Source organism: Gadus morhua, chromosome 9, assembly GCF_902167405.1.
Source record: "Gadus morhua chromosome 9, gadMor3.0, whole genome shotgun sequence".
NCBI classification, from domain to species: domain Eukaryota; kingdom Metazoa; phylum Chordata; class Actinopteri; order Gadiformes; family Gadidae; genus Gadus; species Gadus morhua.
The window spans coordinates 9,338,678-9,359,684 of record NC_044056.1 but is presented as its reverse complement, the minus strand read 5'-3'; the positions used below and the strand labels follow the sequence as shown (position 1 = coordinate 9,359,684).

At 48.5% G+C, this 21,007-nt stretch overlaps 1 protein-coding gene across 1 annotated transcript; it reads right to left on the bottom strand.

The window, feature by feature from the left end:
• Positions 1-309: 309 nt before the first annotated feature.
• Positions 310-19,390, bottom strand: phrf1 (PHD and ring finger domains 1). The gene is given in 22 exon segments (XM_030366051.1): positions 310-1,614; positions 1,793-3,195; positions 5,187-5,890; positions 5,981-6,178; positions 6,429-6,759; positions 6,761-7,304; positions 7,306-7,572; positions 7,883-8,011; positions 8,013-8,041; positions 8,527-8,652; positions 9,321-9,514; positions 11,604-11,719; positions 12,456-12,579; positions 13,251-13,435; positions 13,921-14,012; positions 15,641-15,774; positions 16,215-16,298; positions 16,470-16,684; positions 17,861-17,980; positions 18,097-18,208; positions 18,385-18,438; positions 19,284-19,390. Coding segments are annotated over 20 exon segments (5,217 nt in total). The 5' UTR covers positions 18,185-18,208; positions 18,385-18,438; positions 19,284-19,390; the 3' UTR covers positions 310-1,480.
• Positions 19,391-21,007: the final 1,617 nt, after the last annotated feature.

The following is a 21,007-nucleotide window of genomic DNA, read 5'->3' as shown; positions in this document are numbered from 1 at the left end:
GATTAACGCAATTATTTTATTTAAATTTTTTTTTTTTTTTTTTTTTTTCTTTGGCTCAAAACAAAGAAGCAGTAGCCTGACTGCTATGTTCAAATGACATTTGTTCAAAGCAGTCGTATAATTGCACTAATGGCTCTTTTTTTGTATCGTCCTGTTTTGATCAGTATATGCCAATGTTGTTATCAATAAAAAATCATTTGCACAAGGCAAGCCGATGCACTTCACCATGTTGATAAGAGAATTAAAATGAGAAGAATTATGGGACAAAAAAATCAATGGATATTTAGCAAAGAAAAATAATTTGCGATTAATCGTGAGTTAACTATGACATTAATGCGATTAAATATTTTAATCGCTTGACAGCTCTAGTAATTTCATATTTTAAGGTTGTTCCTCACATATGTATTTGAAACAACAACTAGGAGTCATTAATAGCATCCTCAGCTGGGTGACTTGAAGAATCACTGATATACATGAACGGATGTGGAACGGTGAACACCGCCGGTGTTAAAATAGGATTTAAAAAACAGGAACAGTGCCACCAGCTGTTAGTATAAACAGGGGGGAACGACAGCTTTCCAATCAGGCTACCCAAAAGCCTTAAGAACGGCAGAAATGAAGAGCTAAAGAAAGTTAGAACCGCACACATGAACGGCTGCTTCTGAACCAATCAGATGCCGCCTGTAAGGGGAGCCCCTACAGGCAGATATTCCAGGAAACGGTGGTTCACTGATCTGGTCGGATGGGGAGCGACCCATGACCATATTAAGTCAAGGGAAGTTAAGGTGGTTTCGTTCTTGGAATATGAAAGCAGTATATTGTATCTCTGCTTGCTTCGGATCTCAGGGATGAGTTCATCTGATATAATGGGTTTTTAATGGAGCCATTTGACAGTTGGATTCCATTCAAAACTTATCTAATGAGTTTTGTACTGCCAGGCAGCATTTTCAATTCCTGCCCTCAATGTGCCAAATATGGATCTTTTCCTATGCTGGTAAATCTCAAATGACCACAGTGACAAGCAGAAATCTATCAAAATCCTTCAAAACAGGGGGCTGTAAACCAGTGGTTGACACCCAAGACACTATGGCCATATTATACACAAGTCTATGCTTACAACTTTTAAAAACGACTTTAAAAATATTTTTTAAGACCCAGGCAATATTTCAGGACCGTTTAATCCTGATGTGTTGTTTCCACAATTTCTACACATTTGTATCTTCAGATGGATATGGGCAATACCTACATTTCTGTTGTGTATCTTAGCCCTACTATTTTGATCTTATTGCCATCGGTTTGTGATTGTTATTGCGTGATTAATAACAGCTGACGCACCCTTTCCCCCCCATTAGCAGCCATTAACAGGTTTGGACAGGTACGACAAGATCGACAGTCTGAGAAACTTGGTGCTTTCCTAAGAAATCCATTGTCTATTGTGCCCAGCATAGTATCATGCAGCAAGCATGTCAGATCATACTGATTAGGGAGACACGTGACACCTAGTGGCCGTTTGAAGTGGGTGCACCGTGTCACTGTGTTTGTGGCGTGTGCTTACCTTATTGGCTGGTCTCCGAGCACCTTCCTGCTTCAGCTTGAGCTTGTACAGGGCCAGCTCTAGAGAAAGGTTAAGCAAAGCATATTTAAAATTTAAGTGGAAAACCAAATGTTAAAAACACGTGTGTAACAGACAGACCACCACAACAAACCATTCGTTGCGTTTTAACTCATGGGGGAGTAAAGCAAAAAGGGTTAGAGCAGTTCCACTCTCCTCTCGCTGCTTGGCAAAACTTACTGCTGGCCGATTTCTCCGGCTGCGGTCCCTCCGGCACCTCGATGTTCCAGGTCACCCGCTTCCCCTGGGATTTCGATTTGACCGCCACGGGGGCCGGAGTGGGTGCCTGCTGACACTCGCCCTGCACCTCGTCCGCCTCCCGCTCCTCCACCACCTCCAGCCCAGGCTCCACCTTGACCTTCAACCCCAGCCCCAGCCCTGGCTCCACCTTGACCTTCACCCCCAGCCCTGGCTCCACCTTGAGCCCCAGCCCAGGGTCCGGCATCACCCCCAGCCCTGGCTCCACCATTAGCCCCAGCCCAGGCTCCACCTTGACCACCACCACCTCCTGCCGCTGCTGCTGCTTGAGCGGCCCGCTGGCTCCCTGCTGCTCCCTCCTGCCCTCCGACCCCAACAGTCCCAGGTTGTCCAACAAGGAGTTCACATTGAAGTCCTCATCGGAGGAGGAGCAGGGTCGCTCCACCACCTCCTGCTTCACCATGGCGGGCGCGGGCTCCGCAGGCACTTGCAGGGCGACACTCTGAGGTGGGCATGTTACCACGGTGACGGCAGGAAAGACAGTAGAAGACGAAGGCGTTGGCGCGGGGCTCAAGGGAGGGGACGGCGGGCTAGGAGGAGGGGACGGCGGGCTAGGCGGCGGCGAGGCGGCCTGCGGGCCGGTGTTCGCCGCATCCGAGGGCTCGGACGACCAGAAGTCGCACGGCTCCTCTTTGATGTGCATCAGGGGTTCCTTCTTGATGTCCTCCGCCCTGAGCATGCCCTTCACATCCGTCTGACAGCACATCTCCACCGTGGTCTGCTCCCGCTCGATCGGCCGCGGGCCGGGCGAGGCTTCGCCTGGTGTCTCCGTTTTAACATCTATCGAGGACTGGGGAACTTTGTCTGCCGTTGCCGCCGTCACGCTGTCGCCGTCGAAATCCGGGTCTTTGCTTTCCCTCTTGAACTCGAAGCTGGACGTTTGGCTTTCCTTCTTAGCGATGGGTTTCGTGGTTTCCCTTTTGTCGTCTTTAACCTCATGGGGGCGGCTTGGAGTTGTTTCCTTCTTCTCCTCGTCTTTCACTTTCCTCGCTTCCTTGGAGGAAGAAGTGGCCGAGCCCGATGCTTTGGAGGTGCTCTTCGAAGACGCCTCGTCTTCTTTTCGCCGCTCCCTGGAGCGAGACCTGGACCGCGGTCTCCTCTTGTCCTTGGAGCCGGTCTTCTCTCGGTCCCGAGAGCTGGAGGACGAGGGCTTGGGTGGCGATCGCTGGTTCTTCCTTGGCTCCTTCTCCCTGGAGCGGTCCATTGGACCCGGAACACCCCCTCCTCTGCCCTCCCCTCTGGCCTCCGCGTGCCGCTCCCTGCTACCGCCCGGCTTGTCCATCTTGGCGCTGGGAGGTTCTCGGCTGCTTGAGAGGGACCCAGACCTGTGAATCAACGCAAAGGACTCCTTAGTGACTTCAGTGAAATCATTATTAACTGACACACGACATACCAGATCATATCTGATGATAGGCATACTGTAATAAGGATTTAATGACTAATCAATTAAGTGGCATAGTGTGATTGGAAATATATGCTGGGAAACCCGGTTCAAATTATACATTGTAGATGATAAAGCAGACTATAGTGTTGACCGAGTGCTGTGATAGACGATCAATCCTGCTGTTGTGTAAATGGGCTAGTTAATCCATCCCAGTCTCTCTCTGTTTGCCTGCAATGTATCTGTGCAAGGGTTGATTGGATGATTGCTTATAGATGTGTGTGGGTGTGGTTTTGGTTGATTGCTTTACCAGGTGTCCAAGACAAGCAAAGAGACCCATTTATCAACCGTGCGTAGAAAAGGCTCCAAAATCTCTTACAAATGAAATGAAGTATTTGCTTCATTAGAAAGTAATCTGTATTTATCAAAAGTGTGCAAGGCAAACATACATCATCAGTAAGTAATCAATCTTGACAAATCCCATCTATTCTTAAGTGCCATGCTCGGTCAGGCTCAGAACATTTGCATTCAGAAACACCTCAAATTAACCATATACAATGGTCACAACGCATCCCTTTATCAACCATGTGAACGCGATTTTCCGCTCACCACTATAATGGCAAAGTTAGAAGAAAATAAACTTCTCCAAAACTGAAATGGAAATGCTCGAGCTTGAATTAAACCAGAAGTTACTTTTTGTCTCACTTAGTGCAGGTGGCATTACAATAAAATAAAATTGCTGCATGCAGTTCATTTAGTTGGGTCAGCAGAGAGAACACTATATGAAGTCAAAAGTTTGATGCTAGACTTAACTGCCAAGCAGATCCGCAATTCTTTGAATAGGCCCAAGATGGTTTGCCAAGTCTTCCAATAACGCAAGATAAGCCATTGCACTACATTTAAAATAAAAATTCACAGCTGTCTTTTATAGACATATTATACCAGCAGGTGTTAGTGGGATTAGCCGTTACAAGCAGTATTGAAAATCTGCCTCTGACATCAGAAATGGGTGTGTCCACGTCTGTCCTAGATTTATGACGGATAGATGAGCAACGTTTGCCACAGTCCACTGGGTAGGCTGGTGGAATGATCTAGCCACCACACATCTAGGTGGACACACCCATATGTGATGTCAGTAGAGGCCGATTGGCTTGTAACTGCTAATCACACTAACATCTGGTGGTAAAATATATTACCTTTAAATGCTTTACTATTTGCTTGTGCTGTGCTTATATTTATACACATTCCTAGTGTAGGACATTTTGGTGAATTCCATAGTACATTTTGGTGAATTCCATACTTAGCGTGGCAATGTTCGAACGCATTCCTTACTCACAAATCTCTGCCAACAGGTTGTTTATACAACCCGGATGAAACATGGCAAGAATGCATGGGGCTTAATATCTAAGATGCACTTTAAGTAGTCCAACTTCGTGGGACATCGTTGTTTCATCACGTCAGACGTCCATAACATCTTCCGTCGCCTAATGCCCTAGCCTAGTGCAGTCGGATTCCCTTGTCATCTCGGTTGTCCATTTATATACTCCTTCATAACCTTCCTTGACCGCCTAACGTTTTCCATTGAGGTCAAAGGAAAGAGGATAGGAAAGGACAGGACGCAATTCTTTTGACTATTAGACCGCAGACTATGTATCTACAGCAATCCGGCAAATGCCAAATGAGCCTGATGGTGTCTTGTTACACATCCTATGAAACACCTTGTAAAGAATCCTACAACAAGAATCCTACAACACCTTTAGGCAGGAAGAATCCAATGGAAGAATAGGAGATACCCATTATATCATTATTAGACTTTAGAGTAAACATGTTTATTGAACTGTTGCCATCAACATGGCAGATGTCAATCATGCAGTGAATTTCTACCAGAAGTCCGAGTCGGACGCTGCGCTCAAGGCTCATCGAACGTAGTTTCACCTGGAACCTGATCGGGGCCTCCTCCTCTTTCCTCCTGCGCGAGGAGGACGAGTCAGACCGGGAGCTCCCGGAGGAGGAGCGGGGCCTCCTCCTGTCCCTGGATCTGGACCTCCTGGAGCGCCTCTCCCTCTCCTTCCTCTCTCCTCCCTCTCCTTCTCCCTCTCCTTCCTCTCCTCCCTCTCCTTCTCCCTCTCCTTTCTCCCCTCCTCGCCTCCTTCCTCCTGGCCCGAGGAGGCGCGGTCTCTCCCCCTGGTCCGGCCCGCCCTCCTCGGAGCTGTTGGACCGAGCGCGCCCGGCCCCCGGGGAACACCGGGGCCCCCTGACCCCTCGGGAGTCAACCCGCTAGGACCCGCGGCCCGGGAGCAGGGAGTGGTGACGGGCTCCGACTTTATCTTCCGGTCTCCGTGGGGGTCCTTGCCGGAAGGCGGTCTGGAGGGGGCCGGATCTGCCTGGGGTGGGCCGGAGGTAACAGTGTTGGCGGGGGACCGGCTGGTCTGTACCCGGGCCTCCGTCGGCTCCTTGGTCTTGTCTGACCAGGGACGCGGTAGCCGGGGTCCGACCCGGTGAGGAGGAGGAGGGACGGTGGCCGCAGGTTCCCCCCAGACTCGGCTAACCCGGGCTCTAGCTTGACCTTGACGTCGGCCCGCAGTGTTTGTGTTTCCTGGGTCTTCAGTTCCCCCTGAGACCCGGAGCGGGCTGCGGGTTCAGGACCGGCCCTGAGCTCTTCCGGTTCACGTTTGACCATACAAGACGCTCTCCTGAGCCGGCGTCCTCCCCCGCGTCGCCCGCCGCACCTCCCCCGCCGTCCTGGCCTCCGACTCTGTGATCCCGGCGCTCCGATGCCTCTCTCTTAACGGGAACGCTGCTCCGAGACGGCGACGGGTCCGATGCGCCGCCTCGCTCTTAACGGGAACGGCGTTCCGTAGCGGTGAAGTGGAGCGATGCAACGCCTGGTCCCGGAGCGTCGGGATCCGGCGGTCCGACGGCTCACTCTTAATAGGGACGGCGTTCCGAGGCGTCGAAGGATTCCGGGGAGGTGACGGCTCCCGCGGCGACGGCTTCCCTCTCAAACGGGAACGGCGTCCGCAGCGTTGACGCCTGGTTCCGGGGCGCAGTGATCCTGCGCTCCGACGCCTCGCTCTTAACAGGAGCGGCATTCCGGTGTAGCTGGGGGGTCCGTCTGCGGCGCCTGGACCCGGGCTTCGCCGTCCGAGGCTGTCCGAGTCGGACATGGTGGGGTTAAGGGGTCGTAGATGTCCTCCACCTCCTCTTCCTGTTTAAGTGGGGCCCGCGAGGCCACCAGCTTCTGCTTGTCCCGGCGGTCCTGTGTACGCCGCTGCTGCTGCTGCTGCTGCTGCTGCCGTCTCCTCGCTTCCTCTTCCTCCACCTCGGAGCTGTCCTGCTGGCCGCCGCTATCCCGGGACCGGGCTGCCGCCGCCTGCCGCCGCCTGCGCCGCTCAGACGCTGCGCACGCCACGAGTTCCCGCTGTTGGCGATGCGGAAACTCACTCCCGCCGAGGAATACGATGAGGACGATGCTGATGTCGATGGAGCGGCGGAAGACGAGGAGGAGGGACGAGGAGGAGGAGGAGGACGAGGCGGCAGCGGGCTGGCCGGACAGAGAGCGGAGGAAGAGGAGGGGCAGAAGGAGTTGGAGAAGCCAGACGAAGGCCCCGCTCTCTCGGCCACGCCCTGCCTCTGGGAATGTCCCTGGTGCCGGCCTCGGGTCTGGTCCACGCCCTGCTGCCTGCCGCCCGTGTCCCCGGCCAGACTTGTGGATACCCCTCCCGCTGTCGCCACGACGACCGTCGCCCCTGGCAACGGCAACCGCCGCCGCCTGGCAACGGTACCGCCAGCCCCTGGCAACGGTACCGCCGCCCCACACAACAATGGCACCGCCGCCCCTCGCAACGGCAGCACCGCCGCCCCTGGCAACAACGGCAGGCACCGCTGCCCCCTCGCAACAACAGTACCCGCCGCTGCTGCTGCTGCTTCTGTCCCTGCTACCGTTCGACACGACTGCCGTTGCTACTGCTGCTGCTACTGCCGTTGCTGCTGTTCTACTCTGGGCGTTCCCGGCGTTCCCAGCGTCCCTCCCAGCACCCCCACTGCCCCTCCCGCTTTATCTTGGGGATCCTGGGGAGCCCGGACACGTCCTCCCAAACCGCCTTGGTGGGGGCCTTTTTGGCCTCGCTCACGCTATTCCTTTGGTGGGGTGCGCTCCGTCGGTCCCCCGGGGGCCGGAAGAGGCGGATGGGCCGTGTCCTGTGGGGATGGGGGGGGAGCCGGCGGTAAGCGGGGGTGACCGAGGGCGGGCGGGTGCGAGTGTGGAAGCAGGCAGGCTGTGGGGCGGATGGGCCTGGGGGGCTGAGGGCAAGCAGGGGAGCTGTGGGAGGAGGAGGAGGAGGGGAGAGTGGGAGGGAGGGGAAGGGGAAGGAGGGGGAGGGCATGGACGAGGAGCTGGCCCCTGGGCTCCACGAGCGAAGAGGGTCTCTCTGCAAACAGATGACAGAATATAAGTGGATATGCGTGGCTTTAAAAGAGGAACCGACACACTCAGCTGTTTTCTATTACGAGAATGTTCTGCTTCAAAGACATGTAGTGGAAAATAGTTTTGGCCTTGAACAACAACTCAGCCTCCTGAACAATATTCATTTTTGGACAGAGTCCTGAAGCAGACGTTAAAGGTAACCCACCTGGCGGCAGAGCCTTGAGAGTGCCGTCCCGGTTGATGACCACAGCAGAGCTGTCCATCAAGAGCATACTCTGTCCTGATAGGATGCTGCCCAGCAGGTCCGGCACAGGGGCCAGCCTCGGTAACGCACCGCGACGACATGGGCATGGCCCCGCCCCGTCTGTTGACAACCACGGGAGGAGAAAGGTGTTGGAAAACAAGAAGAGAACACAGAAAACACATAGGGCAGTGGATGCTGGATTAAACCCAGGCCAGGTCTATAAAATGCAGGTTTAGGATGATATGGGGGTATGTTGAACTTCTGAACCAACACAGCTGGTGTTTCGCTGACAGTGAAAAAAACGATTTAGTTCTTTGGTTAATGTAGTCCTGACTAGGTGACATATTCACAATCAGTGGCACACAGGAGCAGCCATACCAAAGGTAAGGGACTGAGAACGAAAACTTTTCTGATTTGTGACAAATCCTTGGTGGTCTTGACGTCCGTTCATACGGTGTTATATTTTGGCTTGGTATATTTGTGCTCTTATAATTGCCATTTATCCCTGGGAAGCTCTTTGTAAGTTTTGAAAAGTATAAAATATTATCAACATCATCATCATCATCGTATTGTGGTGACAAGGGGTCGGAGGTCAGAGGGGTCACCTGGACAGGCCGGTGGTGATTGGCCGAGCGACCGGCTGGTGGGAGCGCAGAGCGGAGTGGGAGATGCCTCGTCGCTTGGCCTCCAGCAGAGACGTGACCTGGGTATGCGGCTCTTCCTCCTCAGCCCTGGACCACCACCACCATCATCATCCTCATCATCATCATCATCCTCATCATCATCATCATCCTCATCATCATCATAACAGATTGACCCAGTCAGGATCACTTACTTAACTTAGGATAACTAAAACCATCAATGAGAGTTCTCATGAACAAACTTATTTCCTTATGAATATCTAGATTCAAAGATAGATCGACGTCTGTCGATCTAATTGTAGAAAACGGTATGAGGAAACGCTACCCAACTGTAATGGAAATTTCCATAAGACATGATTTTCCCAAGACACTGGATCACTTATTATTATTATGAGTTATTATTTATAGAAAACATTTCACAGTTGGTCTGCGCTATCAGCCTTGTGGGGGGGCGGAAACTTAAGACCGCCACGGCTGATCCTACAGCAACACCATGAGCTACAGCGTGGCAGTAATGGCATCCCCGTCTGCAGCTGTGAATCAAGGATGTTTCCCTGCTCCCCCAGCGTGCCTTTTAATACCATGTTAACAATAAACCCTTAGTCAACTCTGACCTGAATACAGTTCATAGAACGTCCACCACGCGTCCTAGCGGGAGGCGACCCATACCGTCCGCGCTCAGAGCGGAGCTCCCGGTGTAATAACACACCTGGCGTTCTCTGAGGTCGCTTCATAGATAGATTAGCGCTGGAACCTACCCGTCCACGTCTCCGTCCAGGTCGGCGGGGTCTCCGTAGACGGAGAGCGACGCGGCGCCGATGTCGGCCCGCATGTTGCCCAGCGTGTGCTCCGACGGCCGGACCACCGAGGGCAGCGTCGAGCCCGCCTTGGGCCGTGCGATCCCCAGGCTCTTGGCGATGCGGCTACGGGACGAGGCTGGGGTCTTCGTCACCTGGATGGCGCAGGGTGGGCAGAGACACAGTCACACACACATACACACATTATTTTAACAACTATACACGATTTAAAACGGAAGTAAAGTTGTTTAATGATCACACACTCTAAGCAGAGCACTTCAAAACGACCCATGATAGTAGAAATCTTTGTTGAAATCTTAAGTGTTTATTATAGAAACCGAAACAGCAAGTGCAGAATTCAAATTTAAATCGGACAAAGGGGGGATTTTTCCATAAACGTCATAATTACTTATTACGATACAGTTGACATAAATGGGAGAGGTTTCCTCTCCCACAAAAAAAGAATGTTCTCCCTTCCTGATTAAGGGGAATTTATGACTTGGATACTGTAATGGTTCAGGAAGTGGTCAAGGCCAGTTCCTCCTCAACCAGCCATCTTTCACCCTCTACAACAGCCCCTATAATATAACATCACTGTCTACAACAGAACCTATAACATAACATTACCATCTACAACAGCCCCTATAATATAACATCACTGTCTACAGCAGACCCTATAACATAACATTACCATCTACAACAGCCCCTATAATATAACATCACTGTCTACAACAGACCCTATAACATCACATTACCATCTACAACAGCCCCTATAATATAACCATCACTGTCTACACAACAGACCCTATAACATAACATTACCATCTACAACAGCCCCTATAATAGAACATCACTGTCTACAACAGACCCTATAACATAACATTGCCATCTACAACAGCTCCTATAATATAACATCACTTTCTACAACAGACCCTTTAACATACCATCACCATCTACAACAGCCCCTATATATAACATCACTTTCTACAACAGACCCTTTAACATACCATCACCATCTACAGCAGACCCTAAAACATACCATCACCATCTACAACAGCCCCTATAATATAACATCACCATCTACCATAGACCCTAGAACAGAAAATCACCATCTACAACAGACCCTAAAACATAACATCATCATGTACAACAAACCCTAAAACATAAAATCACCATCTACAACAGACCCTATAACATTACATCACCTTCTACAACAGACCCTAGAACATTACTTTTGCCATCTATTGGAACCCTATTATATGTGAGCAATTCTAACTTTTAAAATACGTCCATGCTCAGTGTAGTTAAAGGAAGTTTTGTTCATATTTCTTGAGTGTGGGTGGCCTGCTGTGTCAAAAGGAGGGAAAGGGTTTTGAACAGTGAATGTCGAGACATGTGTTTTGTCCGTCATTGATTAGAACGGCCGTATCTCAGGCATGAAGTGCATCGCAATGTTATTAACGTATAGGTTACAGAGTTTATCGTAGCCATGTGAACGCAGTTTCTTCCTGTTGTTGAAAACGTTTGGCCAAAATCTATCTTGATACAAGACAAAGTGAATAAACAGGCTGTTGGTATGTATGTGGTATGTATGTGGTATGGTATGCATTGGTATTAGGTCAGTATGGGCTTTGAATAGATGGCCAATGATAGCCCCCCTTAAACACACTTTGCCTGCATGCCTTTTCTGCTTCAGCGTCTCAACCTTTAATACCAGTTCATTATTTAGCTTTGCATTGCAAACAATCTGACTCTGTACCCAAAACAGCCGCCTACTACTGCGGTCTAGACGCCTACAACGCCCAACAACTGTCTCAATGCTGCGGCCTACTGTCTCACTGCAGCACTGCACCCTGTTCACGATGGAGGCGGGCTGGAGCTATCAGGTTTTGATAGACAGTTTGAGGATCCAATGAAGTGACGAGAGTTATCCACAATTGTAGTGGCAATTGTATCTTTTTTTCTTTCTTCTGTTGAATGTATTTATTGTAAGTTGCTTTCGATAAAAGCGTCTGCTAAATGCCCATTAAGGAAAATAACTAAACATGATGAAACATGCAGAAACGAGAGCAGCAACGCCATGTTTAAAAATGAGGGATTGTTATCCGTTTGTTTTGCTTGTGCAGAAATGACCTCCATACGACGCGATCCCTTTGGCGACCCCCAGGAGGGGAGTCATGGATCCACCAGGCTCTCTGGAGAGAGCAGTAAACAGGTGTTGGTACCACGAGAGGAGTGACTCACCTGCTTCCTCCTGGACTTCCTCCTCACTTTCCTCCGCCTCCTCCTGACCCCGGTGGTGCCGGCCTTGCCACTCTGCCCCTTGGTGGACGACACCTTCCTGGCTTTTCTACGCTTGGCTGTGAACACGACAAAGGGACCCCTGGTTAACGAGTGACTCAGGGTTTACTAGCGCATGCATTTCTGGACATATGCACTTATTGTATGCTGTACGTCCTGGCACTTAATGTACAGACTTATTGTATGTTGAATGTCCTGGCAATTAATGTACTCACTTATTGCATGTTGTACGTCCTTGCACTTTAAAACAGTACTAAGCATTGTGTAGAGTCTTATCCTAGCTATCTTTGTTGTATACGGTGGAAGGGGTTAACCTAGCAATTGTAAGTGCTTGGCACTTGATTCTATTAAAATTCTTACTCTACCGACAGCGATATATTGTTGTTTCTCTTTCTTCTGACAATTGTACTCATTGTAAGTCGCTTTGGATAAAAGCCACACTATTTTAGTACTTTACAGAGATTAAAGAGATTTCTTGTCCTATTTTAGGACAAAACCAAAATTTGTGTGTGTGTGCGTGAAACAGTAGAGCACCTCCGTGACACTTCAATACACACCCTGTTTCGGGCTTTCAGTTTAAGCATCATCAACTAACAACCTTGACACACAGCGAGTATCAGTTCAACGGTTACATGTGTTGTATCAGGTCTATTTATGCATCGAGTTACATATCGTCTTCTACGGTCATGTTCTACAGTTTGTTTCTACACTGAGCTCAGTCTAACTCCATGTGACTGAACCTCTGAACGTGTACCCGGGCGGTGTCGGGATCGGTGCGCGGCGTTCCAGACTCACGTCGCCGACCCGCGGCCGGGCGCCAGCTGAGGTCCCGGATGTAGACGGCCGTGTTGAGGCCCGCCACCACCGCGTTGATGGTGTCGTCCAGCCAGGTGGTCTGCATCATGTACGTAGGAGCCAGCTGGTCCGACACACACCAGGCGTTACATTCAGGACAAAACACAGCAGTAGGACTACAGCTCCCAGCATGCAACACAGAGCTCAACTCCTCTGACACACATGGGTTAGGTAAACCAGGCGGAAAATGCTAACAAACGTGTCAGACCAAAACAACAGCAAATTATTTAGCCCCAACAATCAAACCAAGCATGCAAGTCCCACTAATAAGATATTAATTAAGTCATCAACATCATTTATTCACTCATATTTATACTTGGAAAGTTTGCACTTAGATACATTCTTACGAACAAATTGATCAAAATCAAGCAAAGTGACGCCATTCACTGTGTGTCCTCTCGTGCTGAATCCGGTTTGAAGTAAAGCGAAAACGTATTCTAATCTGTGAAAAGCCTTACATGCAGATTTCTGTCTTTTAGGATCGTTATTCAGTCTTATTTCTTGTTTTTCACGAACTCAAACTCCCTCCCCCCTGTGCCGAGTGGTCATAGCATTTTATGCATGGAAAAAGGCTTCGAAGGACATTCTTGTCATCACCCTCACAAGGCTAGTGCCAGTCACACCACAGTAATGAGGCTTGTGTCAGTTTAATCACACATCACATCACGCCGCTTTGTTATGCTGCAGGGAGAGAAGAAGAAGCCAAGACGAGAAGCCACACTCCTCATGCCAAACCTGCGCGGTGCGTGCCTGGGTGATACGGTGGCGGTTGACGTTGGCCCGGACCCGCTCGCTCTGCTGGGTGCGGGCGATGGCGCGGGTCAGCCCCGGGCCGGCGGAGCCACGGGGGCTGCGCATGGAGGAGGACCGGGCGCGGGCCGGGAGACTCTCCGCCTCGCTAAGCTCCTCGTCGGGGAGCCCTGAAACAGCACAACCCCCCCCCGGGGTGAATATCCTCAACAAGCACTGCAGGCTCCTAAGATAAGGTCTGGAAGCGTTTAGGTTGGTACTGATCCACTACTTGACGATGGCTTCAGTTTCTAGTTTTAAAAAGAGGACTGGAAAATTAATGATAAAATGCAAACAAGTCGCCACTTGTAGATTTGTTGATATTCGATGTCTCAATCTCTAGGTTAAACACTCGTTATTGCATGCATTAACCTGTGATTGGCTGATGGGGTGAACCGTCAACTGCTGATTAGGCGTTGATGCGACACACCTGTCCACTTATTGACGCTGTATTGAGGGGTCTACACTGATGGAAACATTTCTATAATTTCAATACAAATAAAATGGTTTTTTATCTGATTCCTAATACCACTTCTCTGCAGTCGGTCCGACTGTTTTTGGAGAAATGAATGCTGTGATCTCGGACTGCTGATTGGAACATCCTCAGTGGGCTTACTTGAGTTGCGGTTGTTGGCCTCGCACTCGGGGCAAAACCATTCCTCCACCGGGACGGCATCGATCGGGGGGGTCAGGCACTCCATGTGGTAGCTACCGCAACAAACACACAGAACCCAAAACTTGGATGGGCGTAGACAGGAAGTACCTACACTAGGGATTCTCATTTCGAAGAAATGAGAATCACTATTTTTTTGTTCAAGATTGAAATCGCGATTCTTCAGACGATTCTTTTTGAGTTTGAAAAAAAAAAGTACTTCAGTATTTAAAAAAAAATAAAAACTTTACAAAAAATTCTTCAATTACACAGTACACAAACTGTTCAAATAAAAAAATAGAAAATGTTCAAATTGAAAAGAATGTACAAATAAATATGTATCCAGCTGTTCTGTAATTTCTATAAAACGATCAATGAATAAAATAAATATACTAGAAAATTAAATAAGACCGAACAATTGGTTATAATCGTCTATCCTGCTGTCGTTGGGGTTGTGGTCTTGTGTTTTTGTTTCTTTGTCAATTCGTCGTAAGCAACTTTGTGATTGCGTCCCACGTCCCATCCACACTAACCCGGGTAATTGTAAAAACGCACATCCGCAATGAAAATGATTTCGGACGTTTTCTGGAAATTATCTTGATAAACAGTTGTTGTCATGGCAACTCCGCCAACTCCGCCACACCTCTCTATTTAGATTACAGGCGCGCAATCAGCTGATATTTGCAGTTGATCAGCTGGTTAATCATTTTCAACCCGGTCTTGCCTCCGGCGTTGGAGCAACAAATATGTTTGAGCCAATATGTCGAGTTGTATCTGGAGATAAATTATTACATTGTAGATCATCATTTGCATTTCACCTGCCATTTTTTTGATGAGCGTCTTGGTCTCGAGGGCAAGCTTGTGGCAGCGTCATGGCACAGTGTCACTGAGTGTCACCCTGTCCACACTACAACGCAAACCCAGCGTTTTCACATTTATCCACCTCAGCGATCGTTTTCGAAAGGCATCATTTTCAGTGTCGGAATTCCCAGTTTTAGTGTGGACGTAAGGGCTAAACGGAAAAATATTAATGCGTTTCGATTTACCCGGGTTAGTGTGGACGGGGCCTTAGGTGATTAAACACGTTTGTTGCGTTTCCAAGGGGTGTAGATATAACATTGTAGCACATTATGCACATTATGTGGGCCGGTGCCTCGTTGGCTTCTTCGAATCCGAAGTGTTGCCATATTAGAGAACTGGTTTTACCCTTTTTATCGATTAAACGCGGCTGTCCTCCCTGCCATCTCGCTCGCACTGTTTTCTGAATAAGGTCACCACACACACACACAGCTCGCAGGGCCGCGTTGAATGCTCTGGGGGAGGGACTGAATTGCGCATGCGCGTCTCTTTCACAAAACCTCATAGACAACGGAAAATTCCAAAAGAATCGTTCCAACTCGATTTTTATTAATTTGGAGATCGTTTGACCCCAAGAATCAAAATCGTGATCGTAATTACCTTAATTGCACAGCGCTAACCTACACTGAACCTTCCGCTACTCAGGTTGTGTTGCATCTGCATTTTGTGCGACTCACATTGTGTGTGCCTGTGTGTGTATAGACATTTTGTAAGGTGGGTATCCTATTCAATAGTGTGTATCTGTTGTCTATTCTACTTTCTGCTGTGGCCTCCCTGATCTCAGGTGAGGCGGTGGTCTAGCTGGGGTCCCCCACCCCCCACTCACCCAGCATCGCAGCCGTCACACAGCAGCAGGCGGTCCTCACGGTCGCTCCCCTGACACACCTCACAGGTGACCTGCTCCAGCTCCAGGTTCACCACCTCCTCCATGCCCTCCTTCACCGGCTTCTCCACCATGATCTGAACCACAACGGAGAGCCGTAACACACTGTGCAGCCGGGCCTTCGTGGACGCATGGAGCTTTGGATGTAACACTACAGCAGAGGATGATCTCCAGGGTTGCCTGTTATGATACCCTTGAGCTAACAACAAGACAACACCGTTGAGCGCAGGTAACCTTTTACTACGGAGGTCATTCTGCATGAAATGCAATGCATAAGGCATAAGGAATATGACCACATATACTCAAGGTGATTAGAATTACTCGGTAAAGAGGGATGATGTGGATGTGGACGGATAAGGCCATGAATCCATCGTGTACTGCTTAGCCACAACGGCAGACAGATGGGATAATATGGCGTGAGCTATTTAAGAAATGGTGCATTGCATTGGGCATTCTTGTCAGGTGTTGGAAAAGGGATAATAATATATGGCAAAGAAAGTAAAGAAAACAAACTCACCATCTTCTGAACTTTTCCTCCGTAACATTTCCGCAGGTAGATGCTACCAAACACAATACGGTCCACAGGACAGGAGTTTGCGTTCTGTGCATCGGAAGGAACAAAAGACAATTCATCAAAAGAGTAGAGAGCGAGAGTCACATTTGGGGGGGGGAGAGAAAGGTACAGTCCAAATCGATTGGATGATCTTTGACAGAATCGATTCCCTGAAATGTTGCGCCTGACTGAGGCCTTGAGAGCAGAGGCTCCGCCCACCTTGGACCACAGCAGGATGCAGTCCAGGCAGAAGTAATGCTGGCAGCTCTCGGGCGTGGCCACTGGCTGGCTGCCAAACGAGTTCAGACAGATGGGACACTTCTCGGCGTCCTCGTCGGAACTCATCCCGTCCAGGTCGGCGGAAGTGCCGGCAACCGCGCCTTCGGCGGGCTTGCCGTCGTCGTCGTCGTCATCCTCTTCTTCTTCATCGTCGTCTGGGGGAAGATGAGAACAGAAAATGTCACTTTACCTTGAATGATATGGCGGCCATGTGGCCATCAAGCTGGCAGATGTTATACATCTACTTCTTGGGAATCCGAATACAACATACGTTGTTCATGCGGCACTCGTGTGATATTGTACTTTTGCTTTATGAAGTGTTACTGTAAATGACAAATTTATATAAAATAATTGAACCGTTACAAAAACTAAAAGGAAAAACTAAACAATGAGTCGAGTCAGACTATTGACGTCCACTAAAAGTCTGCATCGTGACAGCCCTATTTCTAACTGCTTGGTGGCACGAGAAAGGGAGCATGGTGGCACAGCGTCCATGAATGACATTCTTTAGGGAATACCTTGGAACATGTCTGCAGCACATGTTGGCACTCTGTGTGTTCCTCAAGTAGTAATAGCAAACATTAATATCCAGAAGTAAAGAAATGCAAGAGTAAAGGGTGCAAGAAATCCACTCTTTCCTTAGGAAGACTGGCCTCTAGGAGAGGTTTGTCAACATTTAAACAACACTGGACTACAAGCAACAAGGTCACTACGACTTCTTCCGGATGCTTTGAGTAAACCCGTCAAACTCTAGTGAGCTTATGTAAACAGAGTTACATCCCACTAAAGCCACTACAGACTAACATTCGAGTGCGGCAACTAGCGTTCGAACTTTTTTTTTTTTTTTTTTTATAGCAAATTTTATTGACAAGTGCCGCATAATCAAGGACTGCCGCACAAGTCAAGAATTACATTTAACTTTTGCCTAGCAACGACGCAAATCAAAGTCAACGTCGTGCGTCGTGACGTTCGGCATTGTATGCTTACAAGATTGTGGGAAGCAGTGCGCGAGCAGACACAGAGATGGAAAGCATAACTTTCGGATTTCCATCGAGAAACGGGAAAATTACATCCAGAGAATGTAACCGTCATTTGCAAATTATGCTGCAAGTCGTTAAAGTACCACTCGACTACGAGCAACATTGAGCGCACACCTCCATTCAGTGCATTACTCGGAGTACGCAGAACAGTTAGCGGCTGAGGAAGAGCCACGGTCAAAACAGCCAAGAATAACATCGTAAAATAGCAGTGTGTGTGTGTATTTGAATGATTGAACATCAGCTTCTTCATTAAACATCATTACGACTTTACTCAAATCCAGATGTTCTCACCATCACTGTCTTCCTCATCTTCCTCCTCCTCTTCCCCATCAAGGAGGTCATCCCCTTCTCCGCTCTCAGAATCACCCTCCTCTTCCTCCCCAGAGTGGTCCTCGGCTTGGTCAGAGCCATCTGTCAAGGAGGAAGTATAAACATGCAGTTGTTTTTTTCTGATTCCAATTCATTTGCATCTTCACAGGATGTTGTGCAGGAGGAATACCGCCATGAGAAACATATGAGCATCTTACCAGAGATGTCCCACACAGTGGGCCTCTTCCTCTTGCCATGAGCCTGGTTCTTGTTGATCAGCTCATCCTGGCTGTCCTCTTCCTCCATCTTTGACCATCAGAAGTCCAAGCTCTGATGTAATATAATGATCATCAAAAACTTAACTAACAGGTGGGGTCTTTTGCAGGGATGACCACATCAAAATATTAAACACACATTGAAAGGAATATGTTAAAACAATACTGAATGTGCCGGTTTCAGAAAGGTCAGTACATGTATGGAGTTCAATGATGTATACTGGTACTTACTATTTAGAAGACTGGGGACTTTTGGATAATCCTTCACCTTTAAGGCAGTTTAAACTGTTATTCATCAAGGAAGGAGGAAGAATACTGAACATAAATAATCAAGATAGAAACTTGCCCAAAGTTACAATGACCTCAAGATTTAGAGATTCCCCAATTACGTATGTGGTGAAACATTTCCTTTCTAACAACAAACCAAAGGTGTTGCTTCTAAAATTGTCAATGTTTTCCACAGCCAGATCAAATTTCTGAGCATTGACATGACAGCAGACAACCATGTGTTCTTCTTGCAGTACACAACCAGAGGGTTGGAAAAGCAATAGAAACACGGGCTGTGGGCTAAACACACACACACAGTGTGTGCGTGTGTGTGTCACGCACACACACACACACGCACACTACCATCTGTATACATGCATGTATACATGCATCAAGAAAGCAGAACTTGTCGAAGGCAAGCCTCTGCTTCGCCCGCATGTGTGTGTGTGAGACTGTTCCTGCTGGTGGTGGGGGAAGAGAGACGCCTCCTCGCTAGCATTCCGCCTGCAGTGTGTGCGGGGCTCGAGGCTAGCAACGGTTGTAAACAAAGGTGACAGCGAGAGTGGCAACAAACAATAGGGCTGGCCCTCGGAAACACGGGCACCTGGGCGAACAAAATGCAAGGGCTAAAGCGGGTGTCCACCGTCCGCCCCCCCACGCCTCGGACCACAGCAGTCCTGCTGCAGAGACATGAACCCAAGCAGGCTAGCTAGTCCTGCTACATGGAGTTAGCACCAGGTCCAGCTTCTCACTCGTAAAGACAGTAGTTAAGTAACGTCAATCGTGCGTATGTTTACATTTAGTCTATTATATGGCGGGGGGATGTCCATTTTTTAAACATATAATGTGAATTTCACACCTACCCTGTTAAGTTGGGAGAGACATGAGTAGTGTGTGGTCTCTGCCAGCGTTGAGTGACACCAGCGGCTGGATGTGTACGGCAATGCGGCGTTCACGTCACGTAGGACGGAAGTGAACGCTGGCTGTTTGGGAGGTTTTTTTTTTTTCTGTTCAATCGCTTCTTTTTCTTTTTTATGTACTGCCTGGTCGGGCCTATCGGGCCTTTCAGAATATAACAAAGTATCAGTTGAAATCTCTGTTGAATGTTTTTATAGTACATCTATGATGGAACGGAATTACGGTTGCGAAATGGGTAATTACGGTAAATCCCATGTAGCCTGAACGCAACATCATGGCTGAGCGGACTCAAATCACAGTGAGACATGTCAATCTGTGTGTTTCAGCCATGGACATATTAAAGAAGCAAACCTTTGGTCGACTTAGATTGTACATATTGAAACGTAGCACCTCCTCCTGCCCTATCTCAAAGTTGACGATTATTATACGATTAATTTGCGTATTATTCCAATAGTATTATAGCGGCGCACAGTAAGTAAAGCAGAGTCAAACACGTGTATAATAATCGCATTTAAGATATATTATTTAATTTGTGTTAAACAAAATCATGTCTGAGTTGAGCTGTACAGGCTTAACACAAATTCACATTTACCTCTTTGACCTCTCGTACCCGTGATCTACACAGTGAACCCGGACTCTGTCGCCCCCTAGCGGCTGTGAGTGCTCTGTCGCCCCCTAGTGGCGGCCGTGAATTGACGGTGACATGTGTTGCATAACCATGATCGACGTTTGTTTTGTATGTTTACAGTAGGCAGTTTTTACTCCACATAAAAAACACTGACCTCTCGTACCCGTGATCTTCACAGTGAACCCGGGCTCTGTCGCCCTCTAGTGGCGGCTGTTAGTGCTCTGTCGCCCCCTAGTGGCGGCTGTGAATGGCCGGTGACATGTGTTGCATAACCCTGATCCGATCCACGTTTGTTTTGTCTGTTTAAACTTTACAGTAGGCAGTTTCTATTCCACATAAAAATCACGGGGAGATCCGATTAAGCACAACTGTGCGATTGCACAATGGGTATCATTTAGGGGCCTAGACAGTTTTGGATTAGGCTGTTACGATTCATACACATAGTTATTTTAGCTGTATTAATAACATTTCTAAGGAAGCTCAAATTGCAGATGGCAATTATTCGGACATTAAATCATGCATCCCTTTTTAATACTTTTTCGGTTTGTAATGCAGCTTTCACTCCAAAATACTTCACAATAATACAACATCATGATAATACTCAACAATATAATCAACCATCATCAGAATAATCTAATAATAAGTAGAAGAATAATCATTAAAGGATCAAAGTCGAATATTTAAAATAAGTGTATAGGGTAGTCCACACAGTAACTAATCTAAAAAGGACACGGAGTGCTAAGTAAATAATTGATAACACCCGACTACAGTGTGGCCCAACCCGCATCACCGCCCAACATCACACGGCCCATTCCCTGACTCTGCTGTCATGCTGCATCCTCGCTACGTGCACAGCCGCCCTCCGCTCATGGCAACACTGTACACAGGCGGGAGCCGGGTCAAACCACTCTCCGGGCCTAGGGGTCGAAGGTCCGCTTTTAAACGGGGAATAAAAACACGCTCTTGGTTTGCTCCGTGAATGCGAAGTAGAAAAATCACGTCGTACGTTACACTGAAACGTATGCGGTGTTGCATGTGTGG